Raw genomic sequence first — 18,824 nt, 5'->3', positions numbered from 1 at the left:
GCCAGAATATATCAATTTTTGTCTGAATTGTTCACTATTCATGTACATAGCCATAAGGACAAGTTTTTTTTTTTAAAGGAAAATAACCTCCAAAATTGGCAATGAAACTGGTTTTCGAATAACACATTAATATGCCAGTCTTTGGGCTAAGATTTTCAAACAGTCCAAAGTAAACAATCCTAGTTCTCCAATACTTCTTTTTCTTGAAACTACAATGCCATCTCTCAAAAGAAAGGATTTTTAAAGAAAATACACTAACAACAGACGCATACCTCCCAAAGGATTGATATTTTTAACAAATATTTTTTTTAAATTCTTTAATATTTTGTACAATCAAAAGGTGCACAGGCTGCCATTCAAGCATTTGGTTTAGGCATATGTCCAGATCAAAACAGCAAGTGGGATAATAATATATTTTAAAATCCCAACAAATAAATAATTTTTTTTTCACATTGTCTTCAGTACTCCTAGGCACTTTAATTTCTATGGCATTCTTAGGGCCTGCTTTAAGAGTTCAAGATCTTTCCGTTTGCTTGTATTCACTCTGGCACAACCGTATTCCTCCAGTTGCAAAGGGATGTACTTTTCAATCACACTTGAGTCCTGTTCGGCAGAATCTTTAAAGAGCTTTACCCAAGATGGCTTAAAGTTTCCTCTGAATCCCAGAAAACGAATGTGTTCTGAAACAGACAAGAGAGAGAGAAAGGGGAAAAAAAGAAAGTCTAAATTATATTTGACTTATATTTATCTGGAAATCTGCACTGTGATATGCCCTGAGGGATAATCAATAAAGTAAACTCTATATTTGACACAATTATTCTCAACAGACAAATTATATCAGAAAAAAATGAGTCTTTTTCTGGTAACACTGCATATTTGAAAAATGCCCCAAATCTCATAAAATATACATGAATTCTAATCTGCACGTTCCTTAAATTTTGATTTCAAATGTTGTGAAAAAAATGTACAGAAATAAACAAACCTGCATTGTGAAGATTTGGTGGTTTTGCTGTCCCCAGGGTCATTAAGGCTTGAGAAATGTTAAGGTCTGTTATGTCCCCTCTGCTGGTTAACACAACTAAAGACCTAAGAGAAAAATGCTGATCAGACAAACTTAGAGAGCAGAAAGACAAACAATGATTTACTGCAGCTACTGTAATAAATATGTGTCATGAATGGGAGATTTTGAAAGCAATAACCTCTTTTACACATTGTGCTAACACACAATATGGGACACTCTCTAAAAAATACTAGAATTTCTATTTTCTTTCTCGTCTTCAAAAAAAAATTGGATTTTTTTGTGAGTAGAAAGAAAGATAATTAAAATAAGTGATGAGGTCTTAAGAAGCCAAGGGAAACAAAAAAGGTTTTGGAAATGTTTCATGCTGTCTTGAGATTTCCCATCTATTGTATACAACTAAATCTACAGAACAATGTGTGTGCATAGGCTCAATTTCCAAAACTGATCAACCTGCAGAATTATTTCTAGCACAAGTTAGACACGACTAAGCAGTTTTCATAAAAGAGCATGATAGTTCTTCCAGCACTCTGAATTTTAAAGAAAAATTCACAGCAATAAAGGAAGGTCTTTGTTCCTTTACAAAAGCACCATAACTATTCTGACAGCATTTGGGGGGAGGGGGGGTTAAAAACAAATACTACATTTTCATTTCTCTATCCACTTAGGCGACTAGTTAGCTGATGGTTATATATACATATTGACCTACCTTTGGGGAATTCCAGTTTTTATATAATTCTCTACGAGCTTGATCTTCTCTTTGGGAAAAAAAGTTTCTTTTGTTACTTTACCCACACAGGCATCAATGACTATGGCAAGAAGGCCCACCTCTTTCAGTGGAAACTTGACACCATTGACCTGAAAGGAAAAACCTCTTAAATCATTAATTTTTCCATGCCTCTGAGAGTCATTTGTAAATACAGTAATCTTCTGCCACTAATAGTAGGCTCTTGTCTTTGATGTGCTTTGTCTTATAAATTGCAATAGAGGTAGCCTTCAATTTACAGCTATTCATTTAGCAACTGTATGAAATTACCATGGTGCTGGAAAAAAGTGACCGACGACCAGTCCACACACTTATGACCATTGCAGTGTCCCTACAGATCAAAATTTGGGTACTTGGCAACTAACATATATTTTACAAGAGTTGCAGCATCCCAAGGTCATGTAATCATCACATGCGACTTTCACAGTCGACAAGCAGCCAATGAGCAAGCCAAGTTTCCGTATGGACCCTGAGATTCACTTAGCAACTGCACAAAAGATCATTGTAAAATTCAATGCGACTGACTTAACAACCGCTTTGTTTAGGAATGGAAGTTCCAAATGTGGTCATATTTGAGTCATATTGAGGACTATTTGTGCTGAATTTCTCGCTGTGGACAATTACTACTGATGACCCAGCAAGAAGGGTCTAATGGCCTCCTTTTAAAAACGGTGTTTTATGGCAACCACATGTGTGTCCAGAGGACACATGTTGAACCCTGGAAAAGAGACTTGTTTCCATCGATGATTTTACTTAGAATTTTTAATGGTAAATCTATCACTGCAGTCTGCAGTTTATGCCCTCCTTTCAATTGCCTTGAGATTTAAATAAAGCTCTCGCTAGTAAACCCTCAGTCTACTTCTTTCCCCTCAATCCTGAATTTTGATCACAGTATCGGGATAATGCTTGCATTAAGCTCTAGGACATAAATGCTAGTTAACGGAAAGATTTACTTTGAAGTTCTGTGTTCAGAAGTAGAAAAATGGAAGGAGACAAATTAATGCTACCTCCACACACACAAACACCCCAAATCATTTAAAACACTGCTTCTCTTCTAAGGATGAAGAGTATTAAAACATCACTATTGTGTGTTAATGTAGACATTCTCCCATAGAAATTTATCAAAGGCATTCTAAAAATTTATATATATTCAGCAACAGGAATGCCGAAAATGACAATCCCCTCACTTATTTTTTTCCTCCTGTTTGCAAAAATGTGTGAAGCCGATTAAGCAGTTTGAAACAAAACAGATCCAGTTTGCTACCTCGTGTGTGTGTGTGTGTGTGTGTGTGTGTGTGTGTGTGTGTGTGTGTGTGTGTGTTAAATCCAGCTCTTCTCCTTATAGGACAAGAGACTAGCTTGCATTCATTTTATCTCCTGTGCATGAAACTGAGATAAACCTGGGAACCTCCTTCAATCCATGCTTCAGAAAGATTGTTTGGTCTGCTTCTCATCTGTTGTTTTATTTGCATATCAGGCCGGCGGGGGGGTGGGGGGACGGGGACAACTAGCTTAGAGCAAACCCTTTCCTTATTTCACTAAGCAAGATCTTCTTTGTTCTGTTCATGAAGCAGCCAGGAGATGATTCTCTGGGCTGGCCAGATTCATAGGCAGCGTGCCCTTTTCACAAGGGGAAGTAGCCTGCGGCCACAGCTTCTCTTGGAAGGCAGGCAAAGATAATTCATGCTGCCAAAAAAGAGGTGAGGTTCTTCACCTCTGTCCTAACCAGAGGTGGTACTCAGCAGGTTCTGAGCAGTTCTGGAGAACCGGTACGGAAATTTGAGTAGTTCGGAGAACCAGTAAATACCTCCTCTGATTGGCCCCGCCCTCATCTATTCTCTGCCTCCTGAGTCACAGCTGATTGGGAGGTAATGGGGATTTTACAGTATCCTTCCCCTGCCACGCCCACATAACCGGTAGTAAAAAAAATGAATCCCACAACTGGCCCTAACTATCTATTGACAAATATCTACAAATTTGAAAGATAAGTCTCTCACACTGAAAGGAGCATAACGCCCAGGAAAAGTACAAGAATACTTACAGAGATTGAATATTCTTGTGGTTCTGAAGTTTGGATTTTCACAAAGATGTACGTTTGATGAAGATCACTGGTAAATACCACCTGAATGTTAAGGATACCATATATATTTAAAACTAGTATTTTTTTTAGTATTATTTGATAGATCATGTACAAGCATCCATATAAGATAAAAGGAGAAAGAATATATATTTATTGAATCAAAGGAAAGTTGTTAAAAACATATTTGAATTAAAATATAGTGGTCCTGGGATCTACTGGATCCTGTAGATTTCCACATTGGTAAAATCCTGTTCAATTTTATATATACTGCATGTATAAAACCCCATTTGTCATTTTATGTATGGATAAAATTACATTCTGGATACCCACTCTTACCATTAGTCCATTAAACTGGTGGCTTGCTATAAAAATAATATAAATCAATGGACTAAATTTTTTAAGAAGATATTTTTTCACGATTACTCAGAATCCCTCCTCTGGCCATGGGATCCATATATGGATTTAGGAATACCTCGGGAAGGCATTTCCACTTCCAAATAGTGGAAATGTGACAAATAACACATCCATCTTGTAAGGATTTAATGTTAAGCTTTTTTTTTTGACCCATACAAACTCTGAAGGAAGCTAGGATCAGCTAGTACTTTGAAGCATTCTTAGTGTGGGTTGGGCTATTATCAGTATTTTAATGATGTTTTCCCCAAATGAAAGATCTTCTAAATAGTAAACACTGCTATTCTAAAGAACATCCAGGTTCTACTGAAAGAACTTTAGACTTTTTTTGGGAATAGTTTTTATCTGCTTTGTTGTTTTTAATGTTTTTAATACTTTATGCTATAAACCACCCAGAGTCATTTGACATGAGATGGACAGCAAATAAATTTCATATTGATAAAATAATATTTTTTGCCAGTTCTACTAAACACAAGCAACAATTCTGCGAACTGTGCTTGACAGGTTCCCAAACATATTTTCCTTGAGAAATATATTTAATTCTTTCTGCAACTCACCTGCCAACCTGATAGATTGCAATGGGATAAACCATTCAATATTTACATAATTTCTCACCTGGTCTGAGCCACATTTCTGACAGACGTTAGTTATTTTTGTGGGCATTCTTTTCACAGCAGTTGGTTTCTGGTAGTACTTTGGATAAGCGTTTGCTGAACAGTTACTGTAAGACTTTGACTGGAAGGTGGCCTGTATTTTGACTCTTTCACATCCCTGAGATGAACAGTAACTGTGCCCTTCTCTGTGATATTTGGCTTGCAGGTACAGAAACAACAGCCTGCCGAGGAATTCAGAAGTAGGAAAATATCAAGCAGAGCGCATGCCATTCCAAAAGATGCTACAACGGCACAACTGTTTACTTGTGCATCTTATTTTATGCATCTCCCATCAATGCTATTAATTTCATTTTTTGTTGTTGTTCAAATATAATCAACTCCCCATTCAGATTTTGAACCACATTCATTCTGCCATATATATCAGCCATTTTGCTAGAAAGAAGAGCTCCTTCTTTCTAACATGCCATGTATGTGTAGATGAGAGAAACAATGTTTGTGTGAGTAAAGACACATTCAAGCTGATGGAGAAGATATGATACAGTCCTGGATAGAATGATTTAAGATAGATAATGAAATTGATGACTGGATGCAAAACACTTTCTGGGCATTCTTAACATCCTAACTTGTGCTAACATTTAGAAAAATGACCCTTCAGTCATAAATCTGTTCATAACCACAAATCACAAGGATTGTATCCATGCTACCTCTCTCAACTCTTAAGACAGCCAGACCAAACAGTCTTTAGACACTATACAAAACTCTACTTTTAATTTTTATGGAAAATGTCTACCCAGTGCTATCATCAAAATAGAAAATTTTCTCTGTTCGTCTCTTCTGCAGCTCAGCCATTGAAGACACGGCAACATAATCCTCCATATTATAAAAAGCAGATGCCTGTCTCTGGAATACATCAAAGGTGACTTGAAAAGAGGCATCCGGGGGGTAACAGAGGCCAATTCGAATCCAATCATTTCTGAAAAAAAGAATTGATGGAAAACATTGTCATTTATGATTTTATGATTTGTTGCATTTAACCTTCTTATTCAGCAAAGATTATGAGAGCTGAAAATTCCAGACTTTGCCTATCTGGTGAAAAAGCTTTTGAAACCAATAAACAAAGTTTTGTTATGCTGTTTGTTTTATGCTGGCACATGCCATCTAATTAAATACTGTGGGAACTCTCATCAATTTTATTTAAAGCCTTAACTTTCAGATTCCACTGATTCCATTTCCTTAAGTACAGTCGCAATTAGTTGCGTAATATGTAAATTGAGTTGCTCTGTGTATCAAATATTACGAGCAAATACACAAGTATGTTTTATGGACTGGTGATTGACCACAATAAAGAGTTTTACCTACATTCTCCTGTGGACTGTCAGGTTCCACAGGACTTAAAAGTTCCATAAATACATGTTTTTATTACATGTTTCAATAGTATAGCATTCTATCACAAAAGAACATTACATGCAAACGTACTTGTTGAAATTAATGAGGTACAAGAAAGTTATTTGTGGGGATTGTCCATTCCAATGTATCGTGTAGCCCTTTTGAAGCATTACAACTGGCTGGTATTGCTGGAAGTCAGCTTTCTGATTATTAATACCTCGAAGTATCATAGGGTTGGAAGGATACTCGTCTCGTACCATAGTCATTAGATTCTGTGGGTTCCGGGTCTGGATATATACCTACAACAAGAAAACAAAGGGAAATGCTAAGTCCTATGAAACGACGAAGACCTGATATATCAAAAACACATGCAGTGTGAATGACCTGGATGTAAGACGAGTAAGTCTCAATTATGTAAGAACGCTGAATGAAGAAAGCTATATTTTGCAAAGAATTATATGATCTAAGGCAGTGTTTTTCAACCACTGTGCCGCGGCACACTAGTGTGCCGTGACATAGTGTAAGGTGTGCTGTGGGAAAATTACTTTATATATAGTCAATATAGGCACAGAGTTAATTTTTTTTAACATTTTCTAATGGTGGTGTGCCTCGTGATTTTTTTCATGAAAAAAGTGTGCCTTTGCACAAAAAAGGTTGAAAAACACTGATCTAAGGAAAACAATAAGCAGAATGATACAATCAAATCTATGCAGTGGGTATGGGTTTTGGGGGTTAGGAAATTCTCATTGTGAGCAGTTACCCTCTCTTTTTTGTTAGTGAATCCTAATAATACTTTGATATAAAAAAAACCATATGGATTGAATTGTTTCTGATTTGACTAGTAATCTTGCATGACTGGAGGAACAATTAAGCTTAGATAGCCCTAAAGTCAGAAAGAAAACCAGAGTCAGAAATGCTGGAGAGCCTATGAGTCAGATATTTAAGTTTTCTAACCCTCTAAGCCAAATTTGAACAGGATTAGTTTTATCATAATCTCTTCCTTGTGAAGTCATAGCTCTACTCTAATCTTTATACACAATATGACACATTAAAAAGTGCATTATTCAAACAAAGCAATTTTATTACAGAACAAGCCCAGACACATCAACTTGTTATACTTCCTTCTCTCGTGTCCTAAGGATTGGAAAAATTGTGAACGTATGGATAAAACAATATAATGGAATTATTCTTTCTTCATATATCTGACCCTATATTTGCTTTCTTCATCCTGGTCTTTTACATTAATTTGGATTATTTTAAAAATAATTAGAAATAGAGATGGTGGCAAGTGACTGATGCATTTCTTTATTTAATTTTTATTTATTTATGTTCTATATAACCATCTATCTTAGTCAGTGGCTCTACAATCATTGTGGAGCTGTATTTTTATTCATGTTCACCTATTTTTCATTTCCTGAATTAACTTAATCTTCTGGGTTTGCATTGAACCATAACTAGCTGTTCCACAGGGTAAAAGAGGATAATTTGTGGTTTAGATTATAATCCAAACCCAACCATTGTATGGGTGTAGATGAGAAGATAGAAAAATAGAACATACATGCTCAGCTAAAAAATATTCAAACTGCTGAATTTAAATGTAAATACAAATCAATAATTCAATCTTTTCCTCTAGAAATTGGACTATTCATGTTTCATGCATACAAGAGAACATTGACATCTCTCTCTTAACCTGAGCAAAAGTCCCACTGCAGACGACACCATTCCACTTGATAAAGTTAGAACAGTCTGGATGTCGAATCAGATAGTTATCCATTCTACCAACGTAAGTGTCCTTGTAACCTGTCACCGATCCGTCAACATCATGGAATATTGAATTCTTGTCACCGTCCAGATCAGCTTCTTCAAACCATGGGCCAGGTTTACCAAAAAAGACTTTTAAAGAAACCTTACAAAACAAAAAGTACATTAATATTTATTATATTATATTATCATAATATTATAATTATTTAAGAGCTGTGGTGACACAGTGGTTAGAATGCAATACTGCAGGCTACTTCTGCTGACTACTGGCTGTTCGAATCTCATCAGGCTTAAGGTTGACTCAGCCTTCCATCTTTCCGAGGTCGGTAACATGAGCACCCAGATTGTTGGGGGCAATATGCTGACTCTGTAAACCGCTTAGAAAGGGCTGTAAAGCACTGTGAAGCGGTATATAAGTCTAAGTGCTATTGCTATTATTTAAGTTATAAACTATCCATTTTCCTCACAGAGACATTAGTCTAATGCTACTAAGTACCATTATTGTCTTCAAACTCCTTTCCTTTTTCATGTGGAAAAAGCAACTTGAATAAAAAAAAACACCCTTACATTTTCATCGAATGCCACCAGGGAAATATTGTTCTGAGGTGTAATTTGCCAGGTATTTTTCAGTAGGAACCCAATTGCACTAGTGAATCTATCAGTAGTTGGCACAAAATTATTGAATGTACATTTGGTGAGGCGAATAGGTCCATCATAAATTTGAAATCCACGGATTGGATAAGTCCTATAAAAGTAGAAAAATGTTTAGAAAAATTACTTTTCTTGCTGGTATAAATATTTACAGAATAAATAAGAGTTAGGAGTGTTATTGGGGAATAAAAGCTATTAAATATAATGAGACTCAGTGAAATAAGGTTTGCATTATGACAAAATTTATCAAAATATTTGCATCCTGTTTTTTTCAAATGTAGTTTTTATTCTGGGCCATATTTTATTGGACCTTCCACCTCCTTTAGTCCCAAGGAATAATTTCAGACAGGATGACATAAGTGTGTGTATTTATATTTTAGACAAAGTCCAGCTCTCAGTGTAAAAGTTGCAGTTATTGAATTTGATCTTTGTTGTTCTCCCACGGATTACCCTAAGGGCAAGTGGAGGCTGTGGGGTCTCTTGAAGCTCCTTAAGAATAATAATTATATGGGTAATATACACCAAGGAACAGATGGATGTTTGTTTAATTTTGAGTCATATTTCCAATACATTGGAGAATAGATAGGTACAGTCCTTGCAATATTGATAAATCAGCAGATTCAAGACAAATGAAGAAACTACAATGATATTAGTTTCTACCTTTTAGGATCAACCATGAAGGAAAAAGCAGTCAAGAAATAATATGCCACAGACTAGCACTCAGCAGAACATCCATGGAAGCCTTGGAGAAGATCTTCAGATGTGCTGATGGGTCGGTTCCTACCCATCTGTACCCCGAGCAGTATGAGTCATGGAATTCCGTGTTACACTCTAGAGCAGGGCTCTCCAAGCTTGGCAACTTTAAGCCTGGAGGACTTCAACTCCCAGCTTTGCTGGCTGGGGAATTCTGGGAGTTGAAGTCCTCCAGGCTTAAAGTTGCCAAGGTTGGAGAGCCCTGTTCTAGAGAAGCAAAAGCTGAAGTAGCAGGATAGGAAGACTAAGGATACCTTTGGTTTGGACAAGACTCCCAAGAATGCTGTGAAAGCCAAGAAAACTGATATTATCAATGAACAAATCAACTGTGAGTTCTCATTTGAGGCACAATTCAAAAAGCTCGTATTATCCCTACTTCGGACATATTATGTGAAGGCCCAGCTCTCTGGAAAGCATTCTAATACTGGCAAAGGTGGAAAGAAACAGAAGATGAAGATCAGCACAAGGTGGATGGACTCAGTTATGAGTGCAGCAGTGGAAATCCTAAAAGAACGGTTAGAAAATTATCGTAATGGGAAAAAAATCTATCCATATGGTCACTAGGAATAGAAAATGCTTCATGGCACATAATCAAGGAAAATACTTTTATTACTATAGAAACAGTTTAGCTGATCATAATTCTACATGAATCCTAACTGGGCTGGATTTCTGCAGTACATATATAGACTGTTAAAAGATGTGTATATGTATTTATTTATTGCTAAGCTTTTTAAAAAATTTAATTAAGTAAATACTCTGGGAAGTTTAAAAGTATCATTTTAAAATAATAGGAATGATATACAAAATGTGTTTAAAACCATGTTAAAACCATGGCAATCATTTTTTGACAAGCGTAGATGATAAGAAGTGAGGATAATATGGTTATATCTGCTATTCTTGGCTATGTTTTGCTGTATTTAGGAGTAATAGAAGAATGACTGAAAGTGGCTGGCAACTATCCATGTTAACTCCTTGTCAAGAAATCTATGCTGGTATCCATCCATCAGCTTACATCTTCCAGGGGCAAGCTACTTTTCTTCAGGAACTATCTGATTATCACCACTTTTAAAGAAAGTGATACTTCCCTTTTCAAAAAAAAAAAGATGCATTATCTCCTAAAGAAACTCGACATCCACTTTGCATTGTTCTAAAGAATGGGAAAAAAAAAACATACAAGTGGTCAGATGTACTGGGCTCAGTGTTTTCCACAACATTCTGATGGATAAAATTGCCTTGAATCTCACTTTTGCAAAACAGTTGTAGTATGTTTCTAAAGATTCTGCAGTATAAATTCAAAGTTAAATTGTAACATATTTCCCTGAAAATAAGACCAGGTCTTATATTATTTTTTGCTCCAAAAGATGTATTAGGGCTTATTTTCTGGTTAGGTCTTACTTTGGGGGAAAATACGGTACAAATTGCATCCATCTGGCTGATGATCTTAACTGGGGCTTATTTTCGGGGTAGTGCTTATATTACCAGCATCCTGAAAAACCATGCTAAGGTTTATTTTCTGGTTGGATCTTATTTTCAGGAAAACAGGATACTAGGCTTCTAACTAAGTAATAAAGTCATGGCGACTATGAAAAGCTATCCTTGCTACCACCACAAAACCAAACAGACAACAAGTTGAAGCACATATCCAGGCTATGAAATACTTACCGGTTTCTAGGCAATGTGCGTGTTCTATTGTTTACCCCTCCAGTCCCCCAATATTTGTTCTGGCCTCCTAAATAGCCATAATTCTTGCTTTCACCAACAAACAGAGAGTTTGAGACTTCCTGGCTGGACCCTTCATCACTCGGAAAGCTTCCATCACTATCAAAACCAAAATCAAAGACAGGTGACTTTTAGCAGATGTAAAAGATTTAATTCTAGCAAGGCTGGTGCCACATTTAACAGAAGAAATGACCATTATTGTGTGTTCTTGCATGGTTTTGTCTTTGTGCTTCATCTCATCCATATGATGGCCTGATTAGAGAACTAGACTAGTAAATCTCGTGAAATTTAATTTTTTTGAAAGTCACTATCTGGCAATACGGCTAGGAAATAAAAATAGAAAGAGGGTGTGCTACCCTGACCTATTTAAGAGGAGAAATAAAACATAATAAATGATTTTACATGTGTGTACACTGTCCAGTGGTCTCCAATAAATGGCAACCACTGAAAATAAAGCCAAACAATACTAACCTTGCAAATGTTAAGCCTATTCCATTGTCAGCAAATCTAGGATAGAGAGAGAGAAAAAAACCTTGTTTTAGAAAGCAGCTTCTTTTGATTAGCATTAAAATAAATACATTTTTCAAATTGCGGCTCAGAACTTGAGCCAGGCAAGGAGAAGATGCTGAATCAGAGCTTGGCAGCTGAACCCATTTCCCATAAATACAAGCGGCTGGTTCAAAGCAAACTTAAAAAGATAACAGCCGAAAAAAATATGTTTGTGTATTTTTAAGCATACTAATCCAGTATGTTTCTGCTACCTTCCAAGAAAATAACACGAGTAGATTTAATGGATGTTGTCAGCTCTGCCAGCCCTGTTCTAAATTATTTACTTTAGCAACATGCTCACATTTGCTCTGGAGGACTCACCCGGAGTTCTGAATGATGATGTCTCCACCTCTGACCCAAGCCCCATGGTCATTGTTTTTATAGGCTATTAGTCTTTCTATAAGAGCAGCAACACGGGGCTTCTCAGGATTTGCATCTTGATGAGGCCGAAACCTTATAAATGAAAGACAAGACAGAATTGTATTGGCTATAAGCAAATCTGCCTACATGTCCAAAATATTAAAACTACTGGCTGACATAGTAGATCAGCTCCAGTATTAAACATGTCCGAAGAAATGAAATAGAAACTTAAAAATTGGCTTAGGTTTGACCCAGAAACAGAGACAGAAGATCTGTGTTGCACCACAGTTGTTAAACTGCAAACTATCACGCTGGCCACCGTGTTTCCCCGAAAATAAGACAGGGTCTTATTTTCTTTTGACCCCCGAAATAAGTACTTGGCCTTATTTTCAGGGAGGTCTTATTATTTTTGAGGTGCAGGAGGTAGTGAGAATAGTCACTTCATGGCTGCTGCTGTTGCAAAATTTTGGGGAGGGCTTATTTTAGCGCATACGCTCCAAAGCCCAACTGGGCTTATTATCCAGGGAAGTCTTATTTTCAGGGAAACAGGGTAAGTCTAACATGGTTATCTTCCAATTTCAGTCTACTTCCACCCTCTCACTTAAAGAGTGTTTAATTTCTTATAGTAATCTCTCACTGAAATGGAGAAAAAGAGTGCACTGTAATATTGACATACTTTACACTCCTTATATTCTTTATTTCTCCAATTTCTTCGTAAGAAGGCAGGAAAGCACTGAAGTTATGAGCAATCACCAATTTTGTAGGCAAAGCTCGGTGGTCAGATTCAAATACCTCTAATGCAATCCCTAATATAGTGTGCTATAGCATAAAGTGGTATGTTGCAATGAAGAGGATAAATTTCTAACATTGAGATCACCAGGACATCAAGTAGCTTAGCAATTCAACAGAGAAAATGGGACAAAAATCTGATTGGAATGGAGTAATAGATCTATTCATAATAACAGTCAGCAATCAGAGATGAGGAGAAAGCATTCAAAGAGATCAAGGAGGCAAGAATAAAATGAAAACTGGAATATTGTATTATTTAACTAATAATGGGTATCAGCAGATCAATAGTCAATATTTAGCTAAATTAGACTACCCGTAGTGGAATTCTACACTGTCTAGATGCAGAATCCTTATGGTCCATTCCAGTTCTTACATTTTACAATTCTGTCTGAAAGACTGCTAAGTGCTTTGCATTATGATATTAAGGTTCTGGGCAAGATTTTCTAGATGCAACCTTTAACCATTCTGCACCCTATCCCCAAATTTCATTTTACCTTGCATTATTGTCCAAAGATAGGTATTCTCTTTTATCTGCAGCACTTGCATTGGTGGTTTTTACTCCTTTATCAATGAATAAGCCAGCCTCAATAAAGAAAAAAAAAACAAATTAATCTTTTCCACAACTGAAAATCTGTAGATATTGTTGCAAATCTTAAGTGATATCCTCTAACAAGGGATAATTAGGTTTTCCAAGTACTTGAGACTCCTTCATATTAAAATATATTAAAACACTCTTGTGACAATGATCATTAAATATTTCAGAAAGACCCTTTGTGAAGGAGTTAAGAGGCAGATTATGGATCCTCTTTTTGAGCCGAACACGTGACTTGTATAATATCTGAAAGTTAGATCATTCCGTTCCCTCCCAAACCAGATAATTTGCATATTTACTTAGGTATGTAGACTCAACATATCTGAATTGACCAGCATCTTAGTGATACAACTTTACAGCAACTAATCTATTATTTTTAATACAAACAAAAAGAAAATGCCCACAAAGTAGTTTCAAATTATTGTACATCGTTTTTTGGGGGGAGCTTGAGAAGAAAATCACATGCAAGTTTATTATCTACTAATTAATATATCTTTTTTCAAAGAAAAAAAGCTTATAAATAGCTTCACTGAAAGAATGTAAGCGAAACAGACAAATATTCCCATGAGAGAAGGAGTAGGGACAAGGAGGCCATCCTGTTTTTTTGATCATTTGAAAATGTTAGGGAAACTACGGATTGTTCTCTCATATCCTGATACTGAATACACACTGCATTATTTATTCAGGGACCAGATTCACTGCATTCAGTGGGGATTACTTTTAAGTAGGGGTACATAACTTTTATTATGTTCATTGAAACCAGTGGCAAATAGTTCAGGAAGGAAGGAAGGAAACCATACTTACAAATGTGTATACATAATGAGTTGTGGATTATAAAGGATATGAGCAGTTTATTGTTTTCTTTATTTTTTTAAAAAAATCCTCTCTCAAATTACTGAGAAAAAAAGTGGCAAAGGCATAAAAAGAACAAAGATATGACTGATACTATCTTAAAATTAATCACTGCTTAAACTCACCAATGTCTGACTTTGGGTTGATGTTAACAAAATGAATAAAACTGTGTCATCTGCACATGCTTTAAAACAGTTTTCTGTATTTTATACAGAACCATTTATATAGATATTTTATAGATAAAGACATTCCATTGTCAAAGCATATATCAGATAAGTACTTCCGGCCACCAAAAAAATACGTAACCAAGTTTCAATAAATACTAACCAAATGATTCTGTTTTTTGTCCCTGCTCAATATTTTCAGTCAAATGATCAGAGGAACTAATCTTAAAAGAAGTATGACTGCTAATAAGTGAGACTATGAAGTTGCAGTTAATATTAATATATGTAATATATGTTACATATATTAATATGTTAGTGTTAATATATGTGATCTACAGTTTTAATAATGAAATATAGATTAATACTTTATTCAAGCTCTTTAGGAACCTCTCCTGAAGGATCAGTAAGGGAAAAAAATCTACAAAATGCTCCCTGTAAGCACACAATACCATATCAGATGTGCATATAAAGATACTAAATCTTTGTAAAGATTTTAGTAACATGCATACTCACATTTCTGTGTTATATGGTTGATTTTATAAATAACATAATGAATATTTAAAAATGAACAAATGAATCAGTGTAATGAAACACAGAACTTTTTAAGGATCATAATTATAATTCTAAGCATACTTATTACAAGTAAGTTATAGTGAAACAGCAGGACTTCTCATATTAAAGAATGCCTTTGGTTAAACTATATGATTTGTGTTGCATGAGCACAACCAGTTTTGTTTAACTTAGATCACAATCCATTCACTTAACATATAAATCATTAATAGGTTCAATTACCTTAAAGTTGGAGTGGACTTTGTTGTTATAGAAGATTCCTAGGGGGGTAAGTTCAGCTTTTGTTTCAAGGAGCAATCCATGAGAATCTCCTGTAGGAACTTTATGGAATATATACCATATTCCAGCATCCTAGAAATAAAAAATGAATTTCAGGGATGTGCCATTCTTTTTTTGTTGTTGTTGTTGTTAGATTTTTATCTCCAGGAGTTCAAGATAATGTACACAATATTGCCATTCCCTACATCCATATTGTTTCAGGAATTCTAGGAGTTGCAGTCTGCAAGTTGTAAAGTTGTCGTAGTTGGCCACCCCTGATTCAATTAGCAATAGCAATAACAATAGCAGTTAGACTTATATACCGCTTCATAGGGCTTTCAGCCTCTCTAAGAGGTTTACAGAGTCAGCATATCGCCCCCAACAATCTGGGTCCCTTTCCACCTCCATCATTAGAATGAATACTCAACAGTTTGGGACTTGCATTTAACATTGGGTAAGAAAACCAAAACACGACGAAGGACCATTCTGGGTTTTAAAACCAAAACGCAGTTTGGCTCCACAAGGGTTATTGTCATTAAATGTAGTGGTTAGCTGCCACGATAATCTAAATACTGGACTAGAGTTAACTAAGCACAGTTCTTCCCTTAAAAAGTTGAAAATTACTGTATATTTTTTAAAAATAAAAAACCCCAATTGATATTCTACAGTGGCCAAAGAAAACCGTAGGTTTCTATCTATTGGGTAATTTTCTGGCTCTTAAGATAAAGCCTTGTTTGAATGGAGCTGAGCTCATGGTGATTTTGTGGACATGTGTACACAGTTTTCTTGGCTACATTATGGAAGTGGCTTGCCACTGACTCCTTCTGGGATGTTTATTTGACTTCCCAGGCTAGCCTAGAGTTGAAATTTCTTGGTAGTATTTCATCCAAGTACTAACTGGATCTGACTCTGCTTAGCTTTTCAAAATTAGACAAAGTTGGCTAGCTGTTACAAGACTATTAGCAATAGACTCTTTTGATTTTCTCTTCCTGAGGAAATTGAGTTCCAAAGTTGCTTTCCTTCTCTGGCATAAGGCAAAAAAAAAAATGTTCCTGTTGAGGTATTTCATAATCCAGAAGGGGGGGGGGGGGTTAACACCGCTGACTTGCTTACATGCTGAGGAGAAAAAGTTGAAATATTTCAATAAATTAGCTACAGAGAGTTGGCTACTAATGCAGCCTAATATTGACACAGTCTAGGACTATATTGGAGTGCGGGGTGTTTTTCTTCTCTCCATTTTTAAAATCAAAAGTCTCTGGAAGACTTTGTTTTACTTTTTATTTTGACAAATGAATGGAAAATTTGGTACAATCTTAGAAGATTTTGGGAGGTCCTAAAAAGAGCATTTAGTTCACTGATCTCTGCTCTACAATATATTACAGGTAGTCCTTGACTTATAACAGTTCGCTTAGTGACTGTTTAATCCACATATATTATGTATAATTTGAAACCTTCACTTTTAACTATACCAATTGTTCTCTTTAGAAATAGAGCATTTCAGTGTGTTAGCTGAACAATTCAACTGATATGAAAGACACAGAGATATATATTTCTGTATATCAGGAAATGCTGATAAAAAATAATGTTCTACAAATATATGATTTGTATGATATATGATAAAAATATATGATGCAAATCCGGATTTTAACCCTTTTTTATACATCTAAGAAATACTGCTTAACATCTAGAATGCTACAGAACTAGTTAACCAAAATGAAATTCAAAGAAAGCAAATGACCTTATAAATATATTTGTGCCCCAGAGAAAAAAGGTTAGTTATTGCAATATGTCAGATCTCTCACCTGAGAGCCAGCAGCTACATTGTTGATAAGATTATTGTTGGGATGAGCAATCCAAAATGTTGATACAGCCCTGCAAACAATTCGTGAAACACAATTAAGAGTGACATAAGACTCAAGTCTAATAACAGGAAAATAGTGTTAGGTAAACAACAGTCATTGGTATTCAGAAACAGAGATCTCTAGCAATTTGATTTTCTGGCAAAGATTGTGAGATCTTTACATTGCCCTTACAAAAATGCTTGCTTGTAAATACTGAGAATAAAAGACTACCTTGAAATGGATTTTTTTCTGGAAAATATCGCATATCTGTGATGTGAGCCATCTTGAACAATCCTCATTGCATTAGTAGTACATTAAAGTGTTGTTCAGAACATTGGGAAAGATTTCCCAACCCTTACAGGGTTAGTGAATCTTCTGGAACAGTACAGAAATAGATCAGTGGTGATCTACCTTCCACTAAAACAATGGATAATGAAATGAGATCTTCTGATTCTAGAAGAAGCTCCCTATTTAGGTTCTTTTTCAGGTACACACTGCAAGCTGTAACATATATTTAGTTGATTCTGACTCAGATTCTCTCTCTCAGACTAGCCTAAAATCTCCTCATGCATTACATGTGATTTGAATCTAGATTTACTTATTGTACCATTCACATTATTTACAATTATGTCAGAAAAAAGAGAATGTCTTATGTAGAGACCATCAAGACTGTAATCAGAGTATTCAAATATCTAATTTACTCACATACAATCCGTGGCTGGTACTGGTTCATAGTTTCCATAGACATGATCCCTGATTGCTGTGCACATTGTGCTATTTCTGTCTGTTGGAAGAAGGGTGCCTGGTTTGGTGACAAGTCCTAGATTATGAAACAATATATTCCTTTGCTCAATGCCATCCTCCATGAAAAAACAATGGCCTAGTGTATTGTATCCAACAGTGTCTTTTATCTGCAGAAATAAAAAAAAATGTTTCATCAAATATCTCTATACATAAGTACCCTGTTTCCCTGAAAATAAGACCTCCTCAGATAATAAGCCCAATTGCACTCAAAAGCCCTCCCCAAAAATATTGTAACACAAAAGCAGCCATGAAGTGACCACACTCGCCGCCTCCTGCACCTCAAAATAATAAGACCTCCTCGAAAATAAGGTCAAGTATTTATTTCAGGGGTCAAAAGAAAATAAGTCCCTGACTTATTTTCGGGGAAACATGGTAATTCTAAATATAACTATGGAAACACGACTCTCCTTGGGGACTACAGTTCAATTATGTTTTTTCCCCGAAGTCCCCAAATAAATCCTTGGCAAACAAATCTTCAGGATGCCTTTGAACCTGTTTCTACTAGGTTAATTTCTGACATTTTTTATTTTATTTCACAAGTTAATTAGTCACCAACAGCTATGACACAGCCAGGTTAACACATGAAATGTCCCTAGGTGTTAGACAATCATGTTTAATACTTCTCGACAAAAGAGTTGTCCCATAGTCTCTCTTTTATGAGATGGAGAAAATGAAACTATCTGTCTATAGACAGTGATGATTCTAACAATTCAAGATCTGCAGGATCAATGCAATCTGAAGAATCAGAAGGCTTAAAGGTTTGAATCTGATCTAGAAAAAGTCAGAACGGGGCAGCCCTCTCATACATAAATTTTCTCTTGCTTTGTTTTTGAAATGTAAACATAATGCTACATAGGTTATTCCAATTACATTTCTAAATAATCTG

At 35.7% G+C, this 18,824-nt stretch overlaps 1 protein-coding gene across 1 annotated transcript in view; it reads right to left on the bottom strand.

Annotated features, from left to right (window-relative positions):
- Positions 1-300: 300 nt before the first annotated feature.
- Positions 301-18,824, bottom strand: part of CEMIP2 (cell migration inducing hyaluronidase 2) — a 49,089-nt gene continuing 30,565 nt past the window's right edge. The window contains exons 9-24 of the mRNA XM_014061698.2: positions 17,840-18,045; positions 17,096-17,165; positions 15,258-15,386; positions 13,352-13,440; positions 12,030-12,161; positions 11,631-11,666; positions 11,103-11,258; positions 8,604-8,781; positions 7,966-8,181; positions 6,366-6,574; positions 5,680-5,862; positions 4,891-5,110; positions 3,826-3,906; positions 1,728-1,876; positions 983-1,086; positions 301-680 (exon numbers count right to left, since the gene is read on the bottom strand). Coding sequence (XP_013917173.2) covers positions 484-680; positions 983-1,086; positions 1,728-1,876; positions 3,826-3,906; positions 4,891-5,110; positions 5,680-5,862; positions 6,366-6,574; positions 7,966-8,181; positions 8,604-8,781; positions 11,103-11,258; positions 11,631-11,666; positions 12,030-12,161; positions 13,352-13,440; positions 15,258-15,386; positions 17,096-17,165; positions 17,840-18,045 — 2,355 coding nt within the window. The 3' untranslated portion in view covers positions 301-483. The remainder of the gene's footprint in view (positions 681-982; positions 1,087-1,727; positions 1,877-3,825; positions 3,907-4,890; positions 5,111-5,679; positions 5,863-6,365; positions 6,575-7,965; positions 8,182-8,603; positions 8,782-11,102; positions 11,259-11,630; positions 11,667-12,029; positions 12,162-13,351; positions 13,441-15,257; positions 15,387-17,095; positions 17,166-17,839; positions 18,046-18,824) is intronic.

The sequence above is a fragment of the Thamnophis sirtalis genome, unplaced genomic scaffold (genome assembly GCF_051295495.1).
Source record: "Thamnophis sirtalis isolate CommonGarterSnake01/CBP01778 unplaced genomic scaffold, rThaSir2_p1.2 scaffold_5, whole genome shotgun sequence".
Lineage (NCBI taxonomy): Eukaryota > Metazoa > Chordata > Lepidosauria > Squamata > Natricidae > Thamnophis > Thamnophis sirtalis.
Note: the sequence above shows the minus strand (reverse complement) of the source record. Positions and strands in the feature narration are given on the sequence as shown.